Genomic DNA, 22873 nt, shown 5'->3' on the forward strand with positions numbered 1-22873 from the left:
CACCATCCATGGCACGTTGTTTTCATGGTGATGTGCAGTACTGGCTTTCCAACGCATTTTCTACGAATGTTTTGTATGGCCAAAAAGTTTCATTTGGTCTTTTCCAACCAGAACATATTCTTCTGCATGTTTGCCGTCTCCCTTACATGACTTGTGGAAAACTAAAATGGAAATTTTGAAACAAATGTATTAGAAAATACCATTCTGGTTGTAGTGTGAACAATTTAGAAAAAATTCAAAGGCACTTTTTAACAGTTCCATAAAACAGAAAGTAGAATAAATAAACATGCACTTTGAGGATATTAATGATAAAAAACCTTTCCAGCAGAAGCCAAACCACTCAACAGTTTAAAAATGACTGAGTTAACAAAGATTTATCATGAATCAAGAGTACGGTATTATCTTTGAAGAGCAGGTCACTGCTGTTCTGTGTTGCTGGGTACCCAAAGAGCGCAGAATTAGCTTTAATATAATATAATTTCATTAATAAACAGGGAGGAGAAACTAATACTGTAAGTAAACAGATGAACACAAAGTATGAATCAAATGTCAAACACAAAAATGGTTGTAAATAAAACACAAATGTTGCAGTGACAAAGTTTCCACTAATTTATGCTTAAATACATTTATCATCAATGCAGCATTTACATTTTGCTTTTCTGACTGTGAGATGAATTTGTTCTAAAAGCAACTTGTAAAATAACATGGAGGTTATTTAAAAGGCAAATAACTAGCATAGAAACTAGAACTGTCAGTGAGATAATACAGCAGGTGTACAGCTGGATCCTCACCCGTAACATGCAATGATGAATAAAGACAGTAAGTTCTCTCAGGTACGTGTTTAAATATTGGGGATTTTTTTTTTTTTTTTTTTTTACAGAGGATGATATTTTATATTTCCTCTGTAAGGTTAATAAGTTGTTTTTCACTGAAATCTGCTCCTGCCCTGTTTTGAATACTCAAATTTTGATTTGGTCAAAGCCGCTGTTTAGAGACCGGGGAAAGTTTATTCAGATGGGATCAAGTTTATTTAGGACCGTTTTCAGCTCAGCATCAAAAAGAAGGGAGACTGTCTACATTATAGCCTATTTCTAATTTTACATCAGCACTTTTTTTCAATTGTAAAATAAAGTCTCTTTTCCTGTCTGTTCTATTTCCTGTTTGACTTCAGCACCTGTTCTCTCTCAGCGTTGTTTCTCCAGAGTGGAGGTAGAGCTGCAGGTTTTCAACCCTTGATATCAAATGTTTAAATGTGTTCTTCATCCAACAGAGACAAACTGTTGGAAATAAACAATCTGACAGCAAACATGCAGTGAATTTCTTCTTACTTCTGTCCTTTAGAATTGCAGGAACCCACTTGGATCTGGAATTTGTTCATGTGAATGAACCACTGAATAGGCTCAAAGCAAAGTAATACTGCAGAGACAACTTCACAGACCTGGCAACTGTGAGGAACCACTCGGGAGAACCAGAGGTTTCAGAGCTTGGTTCCTAGCGGAAACTGGGCTTGGATCAGTCTCTTCAGAGATCCAAACTTTTACTGGTCGGATGGGAGCAACTTCCTCTTCAGCAACCAAGATATTGGTGCTAACCAAATCGCCTCAATGACAGACACCTGCTGAGTAACGTCATTTTCTAGATCAGTGAAATGGAAGTTTAGATCTTGTGAAAACAAATTACCATTCATCTGCTACAGCATCTAAGCTGGTGAGTATTTCACTGGCAATAATTTTCCACACCTCTGGAAAACATAGGTTTAAGGTAATGTTTTATTTGACCAACATGTTTCTTCTCACAGGAAATAAGATGAATTCTTTTAGGGGACCCAGTCAGAGTCAAGACATGATAAGACAATCTGCAGAGAGGGGTAAAGATTAGAGCAATAGCAAGGAGGCTCAATACTTGTGAAAACACGAAAAAAGCTGTTCAGCAATAATGATAAAGTTTTAATTGTTTTAATGACAAATAAGGCTTTTCTCCACTGCTAGAAATGAAACATATGGTGGAACGTTCCTTGAAGACAGAGGATTCAGATAATGTGATTAATCCTATTTCAAAAGCAAAGCTCCAGAAAAACACAAGTCAATTTTTGTGTTTACATTGAAGAAAACCTAAATAAAACCAAGCACCTCCCAAAGTTTTCCTTAAATAAAATCAATGTTCTTGTCCCTAAGCTCCAGCACAGACCGGAGGATAATGGAGTAGAAGGAGTTCCACTGAAGTAGACATGTCAGCCCAATGGAGAAGATGTATTAGGAAATGAAGAAGGCTGATCCTTGGAAAATTATTCTAAACTTAGAATGATAATCCGTCCGTCCGTCCGTCTTCTTCCGCTTATCCGGGGTCGGGTCGCGGGGGTAGCAGCTTCAGTAGGGAGGCCCAGACGTCCCTCTCCCCAGCCCCTTGGGCCAGCTCCTCAGGAGGAATCCCAAGGCGTTCCCAGGCCAGCCGGGAGACATAGTCCCTCCAGCGTGTCCTGGGTCTTCCCCTGGGCCTCCTCCCGGTGGGACGTACCCGGAACACCTCTCCAGGGAGGCGTCCAGGAGGCATCCTGACCAGATGCCCGAGCCACCTCAACTGGCTCCTCTGGACGTGGAGGAGCAGCGGCTCTACTCTGAGTCCTCCCCGGATGACTGAGCTCCTCACCCTATCTCTAAGGGAGAGCCCAGACACACTACGGAGAAAACTCATTTCAGCCGCTTGTATCCGGGATCTCGTTCTTTCGGTCACGACCCAAAGCTCGTGACCATAGATGAGGGTAGGAACGTAGATCGACCGGTAAATCGAGAGCTTCGCCTTTTGGCTCAGCTCTCTCTTCACCACAACGGATCGGTACAGCGCCCGCTTCACAGCAGACGCTGCACCAATCCGCCTGTCGATCTCCTGCTCCATCTTCCCCTCATTCGTGAACAAGACCCGAAGATACTTGAACTCCTCCACTAGGGGCAGCACATCCTCCCCAACCCGGAGAAGGCACTCTACCCTTTTCCGGTTCAAGACCATGGTCTCGGATTTGGAGGCACTGATTTTCATCCCGGCCGCTTCGCACTCGGCTGCGATCCGCTCCAGTGAGAGCTGTAGATCACGCCCTGATGAAGCCAATAGGACCACGTCATCCGCGAATACCAGAGACGCAATCCTAAGGCCACCAAAACGGATCCCCTCAACACCTTGGCTGCGCCTAGAAATTCTGTCCATAAAAGTTATGAACAGAATCGGTGACAAAGGGCAACCTTGACGGAGTCCAACTCTCACCGGAAACGAGTCCGACTTACTGCCGGCAATGCGGACCAGACTCTGACACTGGTCGTACAGAGACCTGACAGCCTTTATTAAAGTGTCCGGTACTCCATACTCCCGGAGTACCCCCCACAGGATCCCCCGGGGGACACGATCGAATGCCTTCTCCAGATCCACAAAGCACATGTAGACTGGTTGGGCAAACTCCTATGCCCCCTCAAGAATCCTGCTGAGGGTATAGAGCTGGTCCAGTGTTCCATAGATGTAATGATAATATTACATCTATAATCAATTACATTTATTACTTAAACAATTTAACCAAATTGTTTAGGTTGATTTGGTAAAGACAGATTATTGAATTTATTAAAATTAGATTATTGACTCTTTTTATGCCATGCTTTTAAGTGTTTGACATTTTGAGCTCTTTTTCGGTAAAGCTAACGGTTTTTGCCATGATGACTTTTCTTTGTGTCAAGCACTTCTGATTGCCTAATGTATGAAAGGTGCTCCATAAAGAAATTGCTTGGTAACTAGTGTAACTAAATTTGCCTTTTTGGGCATGCTTTTGAAAACAACATGAAAGCTGGCCCCTTCCTCCTCAACGCTACTCCTCACCTGACACGACACAAACACACACAAGACGTGCAGTTTTTTAAAAACAAGGACAAGTTCTAATTACCAGTGAGAAGGAATCCCACAATCCCTGCAGGACAGTGCAGTTCAGTGTAATGACAACCGCCAGGGGGCGGGCTAGATATTCAATGGTAAAAGATTTAAATATCGGATTACTCCAAAACATTAAGGAGAGCACATAAATTTAAAGTTTCAACAGCTTTCATATTGCTAGAATGTTCAATAGTTGTAATATATTGCTTGGTCACATTTTCATGAATGGAGATGAGTGGCCTTTAATTACTTTAACAGCATTTGTGAATATGCCATCTGGCTAAGTGTATGATAAAGTGAATGATATAAAACTGTTTTTCCTTACAGGATGGATAGTCAGGGGAGCCAAACAATTTATGTTCAAAGCAAAGGAAGAGATGTGGCTTAATACAGTTAGAAATCCAATGGGCTGCACAGTTCTGCAGTGGGTAGCGCTGGTGCCTTGCAGCAAGAAGGTTCACTATTTTACACTGACAGCAATCTGACTGCCTTTTATAACACTGCACCCTGAATGCAGTGTTATAAAAGGCAGTCAGGAATAAACAGGAATAGGGCTGATCAGAAAATAGGAATGATAAAAAAGACCTCCTCAAAACTAACACCCAACACAATAAATCAAACCCAATACTTATTTACATAAATATAAATCATTCCAACAAATCTAAGGTCAATCAAAAGAATACTTCAAATTTAACAGAATTCCTTAAAGCTTAGCCTCCTAATGGTTTGCTCCCAGAGCTTTTCAGCAGCACCTGTATCTCTTTTCTACCTTTTGCTGCCATGTCCTGTTGAGGAGCCAAACCAGGAAGAGGTAAGTGCTTTTAACTAAACAAGTGTATTGTTACATCAAGAAATGAAACAGACAGAAATTTAAGGAAACAATCAATTAACTTTATCTAAACTTCAATTCAATTTTATTTATATAGCGCCAATTCATGAAACATGTCATCTCGAGGCACTTTACAAAGTCAAAATCAATCATATTATACAGATTAGTCAAAAATTTTACTATTCAGGTAAAAGCCAGTAAATTAGAATATTTTGAAAAACTTGATTTATTTCAGTAATTGCATTCAAAAGGTGTAACTTGTACATTATATTTATTCATTGCACACAGACTGATGCATTCAAATGTTTATTTCATTTAATTTTGATGATTTGAAGTGGCAACAAATGAAAATCCAAAATTCCGTGTGTCACACAATTAGAATATTGTGTAAGGGTTAAATTTTGAAGACACCTGGTGCCACAAACTAATCAGCTGATTAACTCAAAACACCTGCAAAGGGCTTTAAATGGTCTCTCAGTCCAGTTCTGAAGCCTACACAAACATGGGGAAGACTTCAGATTTGACAGCTGTCCAAAAGGCGACCATCGACACATTGCACAAGGAGGGAAAGACACAAAAGGTTATTGCTGAAGAGGCTGGCTGTTCTCAGAGCTCTGTGTCCAAACACATTAATAGAGAGGCAAAGGGAAGGAAAAACTGTGGTCAGAAAAAGTGTACAAGCGTTAGGGATCACCGCGCCCTAGTCAAGATTGTGAAAAAAAAAACATTCAAAAATGTGGGGGAGATTCACAAGGAGTGGACAGCTGCTGGAGTCAGTGCTTCAAGATCCACCACCAAGAGACGCTTGAAAGACATGGGTTTCAACTGCCGCATACCTCGTGTCAAGCCACTGTTGACCAAGAAACAGCGCGAAAAGCGTCTCACTTGGGCTAAGGAAAAAAAGAGCTGGACTGCTGCTGAGTGGTCCAAAGTCATGTTTTCTGACGAAAGCAAATTGCATTTCCTTTGGAAATCGAGGTCCCAGAGTCTGGAGGAAGACAGGAGAGGCACAGGATCCACGTTGCCTGAAGTCTAGTGTAAAGTTTCCACCATCAGTAATGGTTTGGGGTGCCATGTCATCTGCTGGTGTCGGTCCACTCTGTTTCCTGAGATCCAGGGTCAACACAGCCGTCTACCAGCAAGTTTTAGAGCACTTCATGCTTCCTGCTGCTGACCCGCTCTATGGAGATGGAGATTTCAGGTTCCAACAGGACTTGGCGCCTGCACACAGCACAAAATCTACCCGTGCCTGGTTTACGGACCATGGTATTTGTGTTCTAAATTGGCCAGCCAACTCCCCTGACCTTAGCCCCATAGAAAATCTGTGGGGTATTGTGAAAAGGAAGATGCAGAATGCCAGACCCAAAAAACGCAGAAGAGTTGAAGGCCACTATCAGAGCAACCTGGGCTCTATAACACCTGAGCAGTGCCAGAAACTCATCGACTCCATGCCCGTAATTGAGGCAAAAGGAGCTCCAACCAAATATTGAGTATTGTACATGCTCATATTTTTCATTTTCATACTTTTCAGTTGGCCAACATTTCTAAAAAATCCCTTTTTTGTATTAGCCTTAAGTAATATTCTAATTTTGTGACACACGGAATTTTGGATTTTCATTTGTTGCCACTTCAAATCATCAAAATTAAATGAAATAAACATTTGAATGCATCAGTCTGTGTGCAATGAATAAATATAATGTACAAGTTACACCTTTTGAATGCAATTACTGAAGTAAATCAAGTTTTTCAAAATATTCTAATTTACTGGCTTTTGCCTGTATAAAAGGGAACCAGTTGATTTCTTCAAAGTCCCGACAAGCAGTATTCACTCCTGGAGAAGCGTAGAGCTACAGGGAGAGTTTTCTGCATTGTCCATGGCTTTGCAGCAATCCCTCATGCTGAGTAAGCATGAAGTGACTTTAAACCTTAGAACAGATGAAATTCAACTCCTCTGTGTCATTTCTTTGGAACCACCTATGCTGTCCTCCTGCATCCATGGCTCCAGAAATGTGATGATCATTCATCCATCGTTCTGACGCCTGGATCATATTTCTGAGCGAACTCTCCTTACAGACCCAGAACCAGACACCAGTGCCGTTGTAACGCAGTCCCATCCAGACATAGTCAGTGGAGGCCTTCTTGGCTTTCTCCTGGACCCATCTCTGCTCATCCAGGTTGGTGATGGTGACCAGGTCATGGTGGTGATTTCTGCAGTAGGATAAGGCATCCTTCCAGTTCATCTTTTCTTTGATCAGGATCACTCTATCTGTCATGGATGTCATGGGAACAATCATGTAATTCTTCAGAAACAATGACCACAGTTTACTTATTTCGTGTTTTAAAAATATCTTTGGCTGGAGCAAAACCTTTTAGATTGTTTTAATAAACCCTTCAATGGCCCTTATTTGAGATATACATTTGCATATAGAAAAATCATACATATATCCCAAATAAATGAACAACACAAAGGTAAATAAGAAACATAAGTTGAGGAAAACATAAATATTGTTTTATCACAACATTCTTATGATCTTGAATAAATGTGAAGTCGTTGGTTAAAAGAACAACTCACCATCATAACAGATGAAGGGTTTTCTGACCGCACAGTTCTCATTCCTCCATCTGCCTTCATCATCAAACACAGTCATGGCACATTGACCACTGTTGATTATCTGATTGTTAAACTGTAGATTCCAGTTTCTAAAGGAGAAACTGCTTCCATCTGACCACCTCCAGGTGTCTCTGAACAGACCGGTGTAAATGTATGTATTCTCTTCAACAGAACTGCATTCTGTCTTCACTTCCTCATCCTGGAGCTGTGTCAGTCCACTGATTAGGTCTGTATGTTCTTTCCTGCAGTAACTCTGAGCTTCTGTCCAGTTTTTCTTTTCTTGAATCAAGTGGAATTTTTTTGATGAATTCCTGTCTGTGTAATAAACTAAATGTGAGCATCGGCCTGTCATAATACTTTCTCTACATAATATAATCTTAAATGAGGAGATGCAAAAGCAACAAATGTTCAAGCATTTGAATCACTCAAAGTTCCAGTTTTGTGGATAATATAATTTAATAATAAATTGGTCATTTTTTATCTTAGTTTGTTTCACATTTAATAACATATTTCCACCCAGAATATAGGATTTAAATAAAGCCTAAAAACAAAAATGTTCTTACCATTATAGCAGAGAAAGAATTCAGGTCGGGGACAGTCTAAGTCTCCCCACTTCAAGGTCTTCCATATGATTCCACAGTTCTGCATCCCTGTTTTATCATTTGGCTCATTTGTGTTCCACGGTTGGTAACTCTCATTGAACTCCTCTCCAGGCAGAGACCAGTACCATGTTCTGTTCACATTTGTTGGATCATGCAGACCAATCCAAGCTCCCCTCATATCTCCTGCTGAGTTACTGAGGAGTCTCTTCATGTCTGTCATGTTAGACACTGTGGCCAGGTCAGTGTGATTCTCTCTGCAGTACTGCTGAGCTTCAGTCCAGGTCTTATTAACATTAATGTAGTGATACTGATAGAGCTGACAAACCACTGCACTACACTGACCTATAGGAACAAAAAAAAAAAAAATACTCAGAAGGTAATCACAAGAGAGTTTTAAACAAAATTTCAACAATCAGACTTCATGAATAATATATTCAAATGATATTTATTTTCCAATCTAGTGGTCTTTTGAGTGCAAATTAACTCATACTATATTTTAATGAAAATATCAACGATAATTTATGCAAAGACTTACCCATCCAAATAAGAAGCTGATTCCACTGCATGTTTACTCTGCAAGATGGACATTTAATTTGTATGTTTATATTTGACAGATTTGTCTCTATTGAGGAAAAGTAATATTTCAACTCTTAAAAGAAAACCTATTAACTGAAGATATTTGCAATATCTGAATTTTAAACTTGCCAACCTATTACAGAATTGCAGCCTTGTTTGAATCTTTTTTACATTTGAGAATTTTACAAATACCCTTATTTTAGATATTTTCTTAGGAAAACACAGAGGACATTTGTTTCTTATGAAAATCTATAACATTTTAAGAAATTTAAATCCTTTATAATAAGCTGTAATGCATTTTATTTACCCTGACCTTACTGAAACATGCTTTTGTTAGTGAAAAGAGCAGATACGGCACATTATTATAAATATTAGTACTACCAAGAATAAAGAATGCAAAATTGTCATAAATAGGACTTTTTCTATTGATATAAACACAATAAACTTGATATAAACTTACATCTCGTTATGTTGTCTTATGAAGAAGTGGAAAAAAATGTTTGTCATCTGTAGGAAAAATTTCAGTGCAGTTTCAGTTCCATCTGACAGATGACACGGGGGGCGTGGTTTAATATTCTTTTTTTATTTTCCTTTTTTCCCCTTTTTTTCATATTCAAACATGTGGGGGAAAAATCTAACATTTAAGTTAACCATTTGTAGTATTAAAAAGGTGTCCACCTTGATAGATTTAAGGAAGATGACCATGATCTACATTTACACATAATTTAAATATTTAATTGACAAGAACATATAATTGGATTCAAGTGTTTGGACAATTTTGTGCTGTCATCCTGGAGCAGCCCTGCTGGTTTCTGGAACAAGATTTAGATCGCCAAAAGAGGAACAGATGTTAAAATTTGTTTCCTCCTTATTTTTGAAAGTAGTACAGAAACTCCCACATGATGCAGACATCCATATGCATCATTACTTTTCTTCTTGTCAGATTTACTTGCCAATAAGACAAGTAGCATGACCTGTTTTATGTATCTGTTTGCTTCAAACAAAGCAGTTGGAACTTTAGATCAAGGAAGTCATGAATTTTCTCAAAAAAGTACCGAAAAACTAAACCCAAGTTTTTGTGCTATATAACATTAAAACAACCATCTGTCTGGAAGCACCTCAGCCAGAACAAAACACGTCTTCATTTACATCTCATTAATGTCTAAATAGAAGTCTCATTCTTCGCAGCAGAGCAAGCTGCTCACTGTGGTATATTCTTCCTGGTTGCCATGTATGCCTTCTATTTAACACCAATGCTAGTATTTGAATATTAAAATAATTTGACTGTGCTAGTCATAGAATTCAGGCATAGGTGTGGAGGTAAAAATTATTTACACACATATGGTGTAACCTTTTCATGCTTTGTGTGCCCTGAACACATCCAAAACATAAACATACAATAGTCCTATGTCAAGTCTAGGATGAGACGCTAGGGCCATGTAGGGAGTGTTTGCTTACCTGTTGCAGCTATGCTGCTCAAATTTGGTAAGTCAAGGCAAGTTTGTTTTTATTTTCCATTCTTTTTTTCCAAAATCAAAGAATAAAGAATTCATTGCTTTATAATTTAACATATATTTCACTGTACTCAAAACAGCAATATTTTTTACAAATATTCTTTTTAACAAGCTATGCGAGACTTCCATTTCAATTTCTCATCAACGAGTACTACAAAGAACCTTAATTCCAATACCCTCTCAATAATAATGCCATTTAAATTCAAGTTAATACTTCCAGGGAGATTTTGACTTTTGTTTTACTTCAATAATTTATTTTGCATTACTTACAGAGCCTTGAGGAACTCCAGATAAACTTGGAACTAATTTAGATTCATGTCTCACATATTCAACATATTGTCTGTTTTCTAAATAACTAATAACCCAGTTTAATGCTAAACCTCTTAATCTGTATATTTGTAATTCTGCTATCAATATACTGTGATCAAGTGTATTAAAAGCCTTTTTCTTGTTGATAAAAACTATGATTTTTGTTTTGAAATTCTGTGGTAATGTCTTTTTAATGTTTTCATTAATGCCAAAGCTGTTGAGCGAGTGCTTCTAAAACCAAATTGTCATTTAATAAAGATTGATAACCACCAAAACCTTGGTGTCTCTGTAAAGGCATCACTTTAAATGTTTAAACTAAGTCTAAATTCATTTGCTTGTAACCAGCTTTTAGTTATTGAAGTTGTAACACACAATTTTGCCTTTTTTCCCCCTCTTTTGAAGTCATGCTGCTGCAGGTGGATGCAAGCTATAGTTGGTAATCCTGTTTAGAAACACTTGTAATACTGGGTAAAATGGCCCTTCCATCCTGAAAGTAGTAAATGTTATATACGTTATCTAGTCACAAAAAGGAGGTTAAAAAAATTGTTTTCTGTGGAAGTTGCAGGCCTGTAAAAGCTCTTACCCATCCGTGCCCTTCAGTTCAAAGGGCATGAATTTGCAAAGTTGTTCCTGCTTTTATTCCTCTCTGTCCCTCAAGTTCCGGGGGTATCGCTTTATCTATTGGTTGTCCCACATACCAATCATTCTGACGTGCTCATGTAAGGCTAGTGTCTATGCTCGTTCCGTCATAGTTTCCATTTGCTGGCTGCGCATGGGCACTTCTAGTGTTTATGTATCTGGTTAGCTTAGCGGCTAGGTTAGCCATTCATTGTAGCTCACTGCTCTCATCGTAGACTTGAATATGGCTGAGAGTTGCACAAAGCAAACTGCGTTCCCGTTTATGAGAAGTTGAAGGCCTCAGTAAGAACAGAGTGGATTTGGGAGATTTTTTTCCCCCACACGATCCCCCTGAAGAGCAGGTAAGACGTGTTACACATCCGCAGTTATTAAAAAAGGGACTTGGGGCAACTTCTGTAAAAATTGAACTGTAATTTTAACCCTTTAACTCAGTTATACAATTATCTAATTGTAATTATAATTAGTCATGTTTAACGTGTTGCTGTGTGCTTCAATCTCCCTGTAATTTCCTGCTGATACAAATAAATTTTACTACTGAAGGAAAAAAATAATCATTCCATACAAACAACAAACATGGGTCTGATCCAAACCAAATACATTTGTACAGAAACCTAGGAGATGGTCAATGCAAATGTTTTTGCTCTACCTTTGCTGTAATCATCTGCTTTAGTCTGGCGCCACCATTATGTGTGTTTTTAATCATCCACAATGGCCTTAAATTCCTTTAAAGGGGAAGTCCGGTCAACAAGGAAAAATCAGGGTATCATTAGCTATAACTAAAACTAATACGTTTGTGGTTATTTAATGAACTTATCTTTAATCAATAAGAAAATAAAAACATAAATTGTCGTCTGAATCACTGTGTATGGGGGCTGACATTACTGCCCATATTTGGGCAGTAAGGGGCGTTTGACATCACATCCTGGGGCGTGGAAAAGCGGAAGCTGCGACAGCATTTCTCTCCGCTTTCCATGCAAAGTCAATAGGAGCCGTTCTACACAGCTGCGATCATCAATAATTTTTTCGGATTTCCAGAGGACTTCACCACTGACATTCCCAAGAGCTTTTGCTGAAGCAACAATGCCCACGTGCATGGCCATCGGATGTTCCAACACAACTGGTAAAAGTAGAAAAAACATTACTTATTTCAACTTTCTGATTCATGAGCCACCGGACTCGTTGCTGGATTGCCAACTTGAACAGAGCGGATTTGCCATCTAACTTCTGGCCAGAGAGAAAACATGTCATATGCAGCAACCATTTTGAAGAAGAATGTTTTGAACATGACATGAGAGCGAGGATTTTCGGTAAGTTATTTTTTATTTTAGAATTTTTTATTTAGAATTTGCGGGGATGGTCACCGAGCAGAGGGGCGGAGGGATACCACATGTGATGTGGTATCCCTCCGCCCCAGCATGTGCTGGAACGCTCTTATATTTTAATATTTATACAATAATGACCACCTGCCCTATTTACTAGAGGGCAAATATATAACTTAAATCACTTCAGCGATCTCTCCTCCGCTGTGTGTGTGTGCGCGCTCCGCTGCAGCGCCGGCAAAGCCGTGCTGCGGCGGAGCGCGCACACACACACACACACACACGCGTGTATACATATATACTGTAGGACCCGACTGAGTTTGCACTGGAAATGGGTAGGCTGGATTCCGTCAAAAGTCCGGTTTCTGTCAAGAAACTCTTCTAAAAAAATCCATATCGCTATCAGATGATGATAGCTCCACAGAGCTCCCATCACTGTCACTTAGTACTTCATCACTCTCTGCTTCGTACAGAGCACCAGTCGGTGCCATCTTGGAAAATAGTGCGCCGTGACAAACAGAGCATTGAAACTTGCTCAACTGCGGGTCCGCCGAGTGACGTCAAAAAATGGGAGGTGACAGTACTATTCTTGACCAAGATGGATTCCTCCACATAAACATGATTAAATGAAAATTATTCATAATTAAAAAAACTTATAATTTTTTGCACAGTATGTAGTAGTTTTATATTTAAAGTACTTTCAGCAGTTTGAATTCTGATTTTGACCGGACTTCTCCTTTAAATCTAGACAGAGGAGTACGTTGTGATGGGTAAGTGGGTGGGTGGGTGGGGGCAGGAATGCAATCTGTTTTGTGTGTTGTTCCGATTGGAAACACTAGGTGTCCTTATTACTACTTTAAAAGTCAGTTATCTAGGATAATTGGGGTTGGGATTGAATAAAATTATGCTATTTTCCAACATTTATCTTCCAAGATATAACTTCATTGGTTTTAATTATTTAAAAAAATGACGAGAGCATTATTACCTCGCCTCCAGCAGCAGTCATTGCTTTATTTAATTCAAGATCTATATTTCAGCTGATTTTTTTTCTCATGTATTGGAAAGGTGATGCTGTAAAACATGTTCCGCATGTTTAAAGAGAAGCAAAAATATGACATGAAGTTTAAAACTGGAGGTGAGAGTGTAACAGGGAATATGAAGCATTTATTAACCTCCTATAACAAATAACTGTGCTTGTTTAAAGAAAGAAAATCTTTCTCATAGCAATTAGACTTAGACTTTACATTTCAACACTTTATTGTCATTCAACTTCATTTACAATGTACATTTAAGCAACATTTTGTTGCAAGACTTCAAGTAAAAACAGAAGACAAAAGACACATACGTGTAATTTTTCAGAGAAGCAGCAGCACCCCTCTACCAAACAAAAAAAATCTTAAATATACAGATAGTGCAAGTATATGTAGCAGTATGGTGTACTGAAACAATCATAGGACCAAATGATAAGGCAGATGGTACATCAAAGAAACAAACTGATAAACATTGTGACATTTGTCAAGAATGGAGAAGCAATCAAAACAGACATTTTATATGTACAGAAAAAGTTATGTGTAAGGCAATATAAATAGTACAAGTATATGTAGCAGCAGGATGTAATGCAGCAATGAAAGGTCCACATGATAATGCAGTTCAAAGTTACAATGCAACAGAGTTCAGTGTCCTTGTAAAGTGGAACCTGATTGTTCTGAATCTGAAACAGCTAAACCTCGTGCCAGAGGGCAGCAGGGTGAACAGTCCATGATGAGGCTGGGTGGAGTTGATTATGGTTGTCTGAGCCCTGATCATGCAGCACCAGTAAAGGAATTGCACAGTCTAATGAAATTTGTCTTCAGCATTTGACCAATCCCTTAGGAATCAGTGGACAGCTTTTTATTTTACAGCACCCGGGGAGTAAGCTGGGGATAGGGCTGGGCGATAAATGGATTCATTTGAATTTACAATTTTTTTAAGATTTGATTTTTGGAAAATCTGGATTTGATTTTGCAAATGCAATCATTGGGCTTCCATGAAGAGAATAGCGTGCAATGTTGAATATATGTTTAGGAAAATATATTGTAAAGAGGATATAATATAATACAAGACAATTTATTCATTTACGTATTTTTTTTAAGTTAGTTTGAAGTTACTCAAGTGAAGTAAAGCCTGTTCTTAGCTCATTGTGTGACAACGCAAGCAACAGTTATATTTTTCTTTTTTTACTACACAATGGCAGGGACACCATCTTTTTTTTTTTTCCAACAAGCATGCTTCACACATAGTACACCCGAATGTTCAAATTAAACAGATTAAGTAGCGTAAACTCAAAGTTTAAATAAAGTTCTATTAACTTAATTGTTATGTAATTGTTAATTATGTCAGGTTTGTGTAACTCGTTCTTTGACGAATTTTTGATTATCATTTGTATATTAAGAATGGTAGTCCTCTTGTATTGTTTCTAATAGGTAATATTTAATAAACTTAATTTATATAGCACAAGCTAAAATACAATAAAATCTCAAAATGATACATCAAGTAAAGCTGAACAAATCAATTGCAATCATAATAAAACACCATAAAGTATTTGATTTGGAAAATTATCTTAAAAGGCATTAGACATAAGTGAAAAACATAATGTAGCCTATTTCTTTTAATCTTTGTCTTATCAGTTTAATGTAGCCTATAGTTTTTTATTTTTCCCCAGTGTTGAGGTCAGGTGCATCGATTTTTATTTCAGGTCTGATTCCCTCTCTGAAGCAGAAGGTGGCACTAATACGCATCGCGTATTAGTGCCACCTAGAAAATAAAAAGTACAGATTCGCTTTCAGTGGGAGCAAGCAGTGCAAGGCATCAGAGGTGTTGGACCTATATGGCATCAGCCAGCATCACTAGACTTAATGTAAGTTTTAAATGTTATATATTAATATATTGTTAATATACTAACAGTTTGTTGAAGCTATCAGTTATTTGTATATAGTTTCTGCAGGACATATAGTGTTAAATTTGCTTGATGGCTTTAGTAGCTTGACTGGCAATGAATTCACACTTTGGGGATTAAATTAAAAGGTCATTAACCGGAAAAAAATATAAATTGAAATAATTATAATTTGGCACTGTTTGGGTGCTTTTTAATTGTTCATCAGTTTGTGGTCAAAATGGTCACTGCATATGACGTGTTTTCTCTCTGGCCAGAAGTTAGATGGCAAATCCGCTCTATTCAAGTTGGCAATCCAGCACCGAGCCCGGTGGCTCATGAATCGGGAAGTTGAAATAAGCAATGTTTTTTCCACTTTTACCAGTTGTGTTGGAACATCCGATGGCCATGCACGTGGGCATTGTTGCTGTAACAATAGCTCTTGGGAATGTCAGCGGTGAAGTCCTCTGGAAATCCGAAAAAAATTGTTGATGATCGCAGCTGTGTAGAACGGCTCCTATTGACTTTGCATGGAAAGCGGAGAGAAATGCTGTTGCCGCTTCCGCTTTTCCACGACCCAGGATGTGATGTCAAACGCCCCTTACTGCCCAAATATGGGCAGTAATGTCAGCCCCCATACACAGTGATTCAGACGACAATTTATGTTTTTATTTTCTTATTGATTAAAGATAAGTTCATTAAATAACCACAAACGTATTAGTTTTAGTTATAGCTAATGATACCCTGATTTTTCCTTGTTGACCGGACTTCCCCTTTAAGTCACTACTTTCACTATCACTAATGTGTTGAGAAGCCAAACGAAATAAATAATTATTTGTCTAAATTGTTATCCCCTTACTGCCTAATTTTATTTGCAATTATATAACGAAAAAAGAATACAGGGAAAATAAATCTAAATATAAAAACGAAAAAAAAATAAAAAGTTAAATAGCGGATCTAGATGAAGTAAAATAAGTAAAGGCCAGAATTGTTTGGTTACAAATTAGCAACACCAGGCATTAAGGGGTTAACATTCACTAGAATTGTATCAGCTAAAATGAAATTGCTATCATCTAATCCTGTTGTTCCTAATCTTCATGTCTCTATCCAGACAAGGCCGATGTACTGCCGCATCAATTTAAATGTTCCCGTTCTCCAGATATTTTTCAACGATCATGACACCACACCAGATTTTCGGCTGAGCAGACAGTCTCTGGCGGTGCTGATGGAGCTTTTCTGCCAGGAAAGACGACACGGATGGGGGGCCACAATAGAGACCTTGGTCTTCCTCTTCTGGCTGGCGAGTGGGGCATCCTACAGAGTGGTGGCTCGGGTGTTCGGGATGCCTCGCTCCACAGTTCACCGCATCGTTCACCGGGTTACTGAGGAGGTGGTGGCCATCCGCCACCGAGTCCTCTGCCTCCCCAAAACTCCAGAAGACCTGGCAGCAGTAACCCAGGGGTTTAAAGGGCTGGCAAGACACAGAGCTTTTCTCAAAGCTGCTGGAGCGATCGACGGCTGCCATGTGAGGATCAAGCCTCCAAGCGGTCCTGAAAGTCACTGCTATCGCAACAGGAAACTTTTCTCCTCCATCATCCTGCAGGCAGTTTGTGACCATCAGGGCCGCTTTATCGACACATACGTGGGCTGGCCGGGGTCGGTGCATGACTCCAGAGTGCTCCGGCACAGCCCATTGTACAGGCGGGGCATCTACCCTCCTCCGGGCCACTTCATCTTGGCAGATGGTGGGTACCCGTGTCTGCAACCCCCACTCCCCCTCATCACTCCCTTCAAGCGGCCGGTAGAAGGTGTGGGAGCCCAGCACTTTAACAGCCATCATTCCAGGGCACGCTCCATCATAGACTTTGGGATGATGAAGACGAGGTTCAGGGCCATCTTCCTCCAAGCGCTGGAGGTGCACCACACCTTTGTGCCTCAGGTATGTTACTATATGAGAGAATTATTGCTTATTATTAAATGATAAAAACCTTTAAAGTAATTTATTCAAATCTAATATTAATTGTTTTTGTCTTCTTTTTTCTACAGGTCATAACGGCATGTGCTGTCCTGCACAACATCTGCCTAGGAGCCGGGGACATCATGGCCCCAGAGGATGAAGTGCAGGACGACATGCAGGACAACATGCCAGAGGATGAGGAGGGGGAGAACGTGTTGGAGACAGTCAGTGGTGCTCCCTGGCGGGACCAGCTGTCTCCCGAGGTGCCTGCCCTGGAGGAGGTTCTACCCGACCACGATTACATTTAGATGGCAAGTATAATCACTTTTTAGCTGTTCTCATTTAAGGGTTATGAAAACAGTTGTAGTAAAGTCATTTTCTGCTTCTTCTTAAACATTTTTAGTAACATGGCAGCCGTCGATTGGGTCAGCCCTGCAAACCCTGATGGACGATGTAGTGAACAGTGGAGAGAGGCGCATCCCCCACCCCCCAGATTATGTCCCACTCGCAGTCAGAAGACTCCAAGGTCATCTGTGTGGCATCCCATTTTTTATATATATATATATATATCAGGGCGACTGTGGCTTGAGTAGTCGTCTGGCAACCAGAAGGTTGTGGGTTCGATTCCAGCTTCCCCTTGCCACATGTCAATGTGCCCTTGGGCAAGGCACTTAACCCCAAGTTGCCTACCGAGCTGCGTCTCGGTGTATAAATGTGTGTGCGTTAGTGAGAGCGACTGGGTGAATGTGGCTATAGTGTACAGCGCTTTGGGTGGTCAGCATGACTGGAAAAGCACTATATAAGTTCAGTCCATTTACCATATCTATATACATATATACACACTCTTTAGTAATATTTATTTTATATCTTCTGTAAATAGTTGTATAAGTAATTTGAAAATCTAATGTAAATAGTTAAAATGTTTGATAGTTTATTGTAAATACTTGCTTCTCTAAAAATAAATTGATGTCACTGAGTTGTTCTAAGTTTACTTAAATTGTAAAGAAGTGATGAAACAGATAATGTAAAAGGTTAAAAGACTTTAAGAACACACCGACAACAATAACTTTTATAAACAATTTAATAATTTAATTTAAGAATAACAGCAACACAGAACCTGAACTTGTAAAAAAATAAAAATAAAAAAAATTATAATCTGTCCACCATAATCTCCAATACATTAAATAATCTGTCCATGCTTTTCCGACTCTCTTTCCTAAGCCCTTTTTGACAGTGTGTCCACTCCAGTAACAGTAATATTTGCTTTCATGGCAATACCTCCAAAAGTCGTTTCAATAAATACAGCTATGTATGAATTCAGTTTCTTTCAGTTATGCATCAATTGAAGACACTATCCAGATCATACACAGCCAGTCAGTCACTGCTAATGGCTGTTATTTTTAACAGTGTTCATTGAAAATATCTCAATGCATCGCAATAATTCAAGTATTGTGATGCATCGTGACTTCTTTGGCAACACCCACCCCTACTGTATACACACATAGCTTAGCTCCACATTAAACTGTTTTATATTTAATGTTTGGAGATGACCAAGACATCTGCATAAAATTCCACTTTTCAACTGGCAAACGACCAGGGGCCAAGAAATGGAAAAAGGCCTCGGAGAGAATGGATGCTTGCCCCTTGCAGATCCGTACGAATGTTAAGGTCTTCAGTTCTCCTGTGGGTTCTACAAGGTAGGTTAAACTATTCTTTAATTGCTTGTTTCCTGCTATGTTTTATCCTCTGGTGGGCTTAGGTGGTTTTGCAGTAATGCAAAGCCCGTTTGTTTTTTGTGCACGTCCAAATAAACATTCTGTTCATCGTTCTATTTTGAGTCATGATGAGTCACTGTAGCATATGGATTTATTTATTGTATAAAATACAGTTCTGGAGAAAGCTAGTAGTGCAGGATTATACTATTCATGTTGCATGTAGAATGGCCCTCTTTTTGTACTCCCACCCCCAGCCAGCAGATCTGTCATCAGGTGCCTGCTGCTGAAACGCGTTTTGACGTTTCAGCAGCCAACTTAACTTTTTCACATCAAGCCCCGTCGGTTGTCGTCAGAAATGTCATTAGGTAGAGCTTTGATGGATTGCATTTTTATATGGACCATCTGTGTTTAGGACGGAAAACCTGATGGTCAGCTAGTTTAACTGGTCACATCGGTTCCCGTGAGAAACGTCTTTGTCATTATTTATTGTTTGAAGAGAGTTATTTAGCTGTAGAACAGAACAGTTAAAAACGGATTGGAAGCTGCTGAAAACTAGTTAAATCATGCCTTAACTGTGTAGTTTACAGGGTTTAGTCTGCTCTTAATTCCCTGAGTGTTTTCTATTGAAACTGAGGCAGTGCTGGAGAGAGGAGGCCTGGGAAAGCTTTCCATGAATCCACTGATAAAACAGCTGGACTTTCACTGTTTTCCTTTTATCATTTCTCCAGATTACACTTTGGAGATCTAGTAGAGATTGCTGGAAGTTAAACTTCATCACTATAATACTGTAGCAGCTGGAAATATTATGTGCAACTATAATTTAATTTCTCTCATTTTATAAATATTAAAATTTCATGTTTTTAGTCTGAATATCCAACATTTCACAGGCTCCCTAATGGGACCCTCATCCTAAGAGCCTCTAAAGAGGCTCAGGGATAGGGGTCTCAGAGGGGAGCCCAGAGGGAAAGGGCCAGACCCATAGAGGAGGTGGAGGCGCGAGCCCGCGTCGTCAGCGAGGGTGGGGATGCCTCCAACCCCACCCTCATCCTCTGCACCCTGCAGTTTGGGAAATACTCAGGGAAACCCTGCAGTGGCTGCTGGAGAACGACGTGGGCTACGCCGTCAATCTGGTCTCCTCCCACCAGAAGGAGCGCGAGAGGACAGGGTCACAGTCTCCCCTCATAGTCAACAAGGTAGGACCTGGTCTGCCATTAGAAACCATTTTGTTCTGTTCAGTCTTAATCCTGTCTGCCTACTTGCAGGACGCCCTCCTGCACTACGCCTCAGTCTACCCTGACTTCATGGAGGCAGTCAGGTTCCACCGGGCCTTTGAGGAGGCGCAGGCCAAGTCATCTCATCCTGGCCAGAAGGGATGGGCCCTTGTTGGCTTTGGGGACTTTAAATATGAGACCCTGGAGAGACTCTATGATTCTGAGGACCCTCAGAAAACCCGGTATGACAAAACGTTGGAACCTGTGTATGTTTAGCATCTGCTGCCCTGTCAGTCAGCTGACCGTCTGTCTCATCAGTTCAGGGTGGTGGACTACCTGCAGCGGACGTCTCCTGCTCCAGGCTCCCACATGGAGAAGGCTGTGGGCTACGTTCGCCGCAGGGACAGGCAGAGGGCCGCCAGCAGCAGCACCACAGGAGCTCGCATCACAGTTTGTCCTTTTCTAAAATCCAATTTTCTAAGACAACCAAATTATTCCTCAGTGTTAGCTGCAGTTTTTAAGGTTTAATGGAATATAAAAATCACGTTTTCTGCTTTCCGCTTTGCAGCCTTCGTGTCGTCACGGCGTTCTCTGTCTGGGGTGGAGATCCAGGCTGCGTTGAAGAAGCTCAGCTCCTCAACTAAGCCTGCAGTTCCAGGTGAGATGAAATTCACAGGAGCTGCACTGAGCATGCTGGGATTCTCTGCTATGATGCAATGTTTGATGATATAACTTCATTTCCAGCAGAAACCCAAGACCAGCTCCTCCCGCCCAGGCCCCCTGTGGAGCCCAGCGACGAGGAGCTGATGAGGGCCAGTGGCGACACGGAGAAGTGTGAGTAATGTGACAATTAGACGAACTGCTGACAAAAATGCTGCAACCAATGCTGACCATTTTTCTCCCGTTTTATTTCTCAAATATTGTCAAAATCAGACGAACCTGAGCTGAAGCAGTAAGTTTTGAGTCAATCATTTGCTTGTGGCCAGTAGCTGTAGCTCATCACTAACTGGGCTGGTGCCGCTCACTTGTCAGGTCCTCATCCACCACCTGTAGATTATCTCCACCTGTTTGTTTGCTTTCCACCAGAGTGCTTCCCTCATCCACTCTTTGCAGCGTTAATCATAACCAGCATTCAGCTGCTTCTTCTTCTTTGGCTGCTTCCCTTCTTCCAGACATGTTTGCGTGTCGGAGCTGCAGGAATAACTGATGTTTCACTGAGACGTGTCTCTTGTTCTTCAGCTTCAGATAAAGATGCTGAGGCAGGTCCTTCCACCTCCTCCTTGCCTCAGGGGGAACCTGCCATCTCCGCTGAGCTGGGGGACCCAACTGACCAGGAGCTGCTGGAGGCCTCGGCAGAAGGCAGAGCCTCCGTTCAGCCGCTGGACCCTCCAGAGCCGCCCAGCAGACAGGACGCCCAGCTCAGACGGGATCCTCTCTCTGCTGCTGAGGTGAGCTGACAGAGAGGAACTCTTCTAGAACTTCCTGCATCAGGCTCAGTCACAAGTTAAAATGTCGTCTTCCTTCTGCAGCTGCTGCCTGAGTCCTGGCGGGCAGCTCTCAGCTCAGAGCAGCAGGACTGGATCGGCCGGACGCTGTTTATGAGGGACCGTCTGGGGAGGTCGTGTCTCACCGCCAACCTCAACCTCTGGTGGTTTCCTCCCCAGCCCCGGCCGGTCTATCATCAGCCTCCAGCGTCCCCCGACCCCTTCTTCTCTTGTCGGCTGTTCTTGTGGATCCCTTACAGCCGGGCTATTCAAATGGCGGCCCCAGGGCCGGGTCCGGCCCCTTTGGGTTTTTGTACCGGCCCCTAGAGTGTACTGTGATTATTACATACTGATAGTCTTACATAGTGCATGAATATGACTAACTGCACGTTCTCTCGTGCAGTAGGGGGCGGGATGCGCACGTTTAAGTCATGGTGGAAAAACAGGAATACAAAAACAAATACCTGTTTTCGTCGGACATATATTTTGGGAGACCGCACATGACCAATCAAAAATCACCATTCACGGCGCGCTCTTATTCAATTCTCTGACTTTTATCTGTCAAGCGTGAAGGATTGGCTAACAAGACAAAATGTCTCTCTCTACCTTAAAAAAAAGAAAAGTTGACTCGGAGAACAGGCAGTTCAACAATGAATGGACAGAGAAATACGCGTTTATTGCAGTTGATGCGAATCCTGTGTGCTTAATCTGCAACGAGTGCCTCGCCGTGTGTAAAGAGTATAATTTAAGAAGGCATCACAACACAACGCATGCTAACTTCAACGCTACTTTCCCACCGGGCTCAGCCGCTCGGAGGCAGAAGATTTCAGGGCTCACATTTTGTTATGAGCAAAGACGTCGCATATTGTTTCGGGCCTGTACGGATCAAGAGAGAGCAACGGCGGCATCGTTACGAGTGGCATGGATATTGGGAAAAAAGAAAAAGCCGTTTACAGACTCGGAGATAGTCAAGGAATGTATGCTGGCATCCATTAATGAGGTGGTAACAGATGAAAAAACCCGAAAAAGCGTTATTGATTCGATCAAGCAAATTCCAATATCTGACACGTCAAATATGAGGAGAGTCGAGTCCCTTGCCTCGGATGTTTTCGAGACACTTTTGGACAAGCTGAGGAAGGCTGAGGTGATGTCTTTGACCGTGGATGAGTCGACAGATAACGGTGATGTTGCGCAGCTGTGTCTCTATGTTCGATTTTTTGATGGAGAATGTTTTCGCGAGGATCTGCTTGGACTACTTCCTCTGGAAGGGCACACCACAGGTGAGATTTT

At 40.9% G+C, this 22873-nt stretch overlaps 2 protein-coding genes across 2 annotated transcripts; both read left to right on the top strand.

The window, feature by feature from the left end:
- The first annotated feature begins 16336 nt into the window (after positions 1–16336).
- LOC118559449 (protein ALP1-like) lies at positions 16337–17481 on the top strand. The gene is made up of 2 exons (XM_036130171.1): positions 16337–17155; positions 17263–17481. The coding sequence occupies exons 1-2, from the start codon at positions 16337–16339 to the stop codon at positions 17479–17481; spliced, it is 1038 nt and encodes a 345-aa protein (XP_035986064.1).
- A 2431-nt stretch (positions 17482–19912) lies between these two features.
- On the top strand, positions 19913–21910 carry LOC118559450. The gene is made up of 8 exons (XM_036130172.1): positions 19913–19939; positions 19980–20081; positions 20151–20341; positions 20423–20553; positions 20668–20757; positions 20844–20933; positions 21339–21547; positions 21629–21910. Exons 1-8 carry the CDS (start codon positions 19913–19915, stop codon positions 21908–21910), a joined length of 1122 nt encoding a protein of 373 aa, XP_035986065.1.
- The last annotated feature ends 963 nt before the right edge of the window (positions 21911–22873 follow it).

The sequence above is a fragment of the Fundulus heteroclitus genome, unplaced genomic scaffold (assembly GCF_011125445.2).
Source record: "Fundulus heteroclitus isolate FHET01 unplaced genomic scaffold, MU-UCD_Fhet_4.1 scaffold_287, whole genome shotgun sequence".
NCBI classification, from domain to species: domain Eukaryota; kingdom Metazoa; phylum Chordata; class Actinopteri; order Cyprinodontiformes; family Fundulidae; genus Fundulus; species Fundulus heteroclitus.

Bases quoted from the DNA above. Each gene is read 5' to 3' on its own strand.
- LOC118559450 (XM_036130172.1), top strand. From the start codon at position 19,913: ATGCCTCCAACCCCACCCTCATCCTCT. The intron at 20,554-20,667 runs GTCCTTTTCTAA...TCCGCTTTGCAG, and splicing joins AGGAGCTCGCATCACAGTTT to CCTTCGTGTCGTCACGGCGT. The intron at 20,758-20,843 runs GTGAGATGAAAT...CTTCATTTCCAG, and splicing joins AACTAAGCCTGCAGTTCCAG to CAGAAACCCAAGACCAGCTC.
- LOC118559449 (XM_036130171.1), top strand. From the start codon at position 16,337: ATGTACTGCCGCATCAATTTAAATGTTCCCGTTCTCCAGATATTTTTC. The intron at 17,156-17,262 runs GTATGTTACTAT...TTTTTTCTACAG, and splicing joins ACCACACCTTTGTGCCTCAG to GTCATAACGGCATGTGCTGT.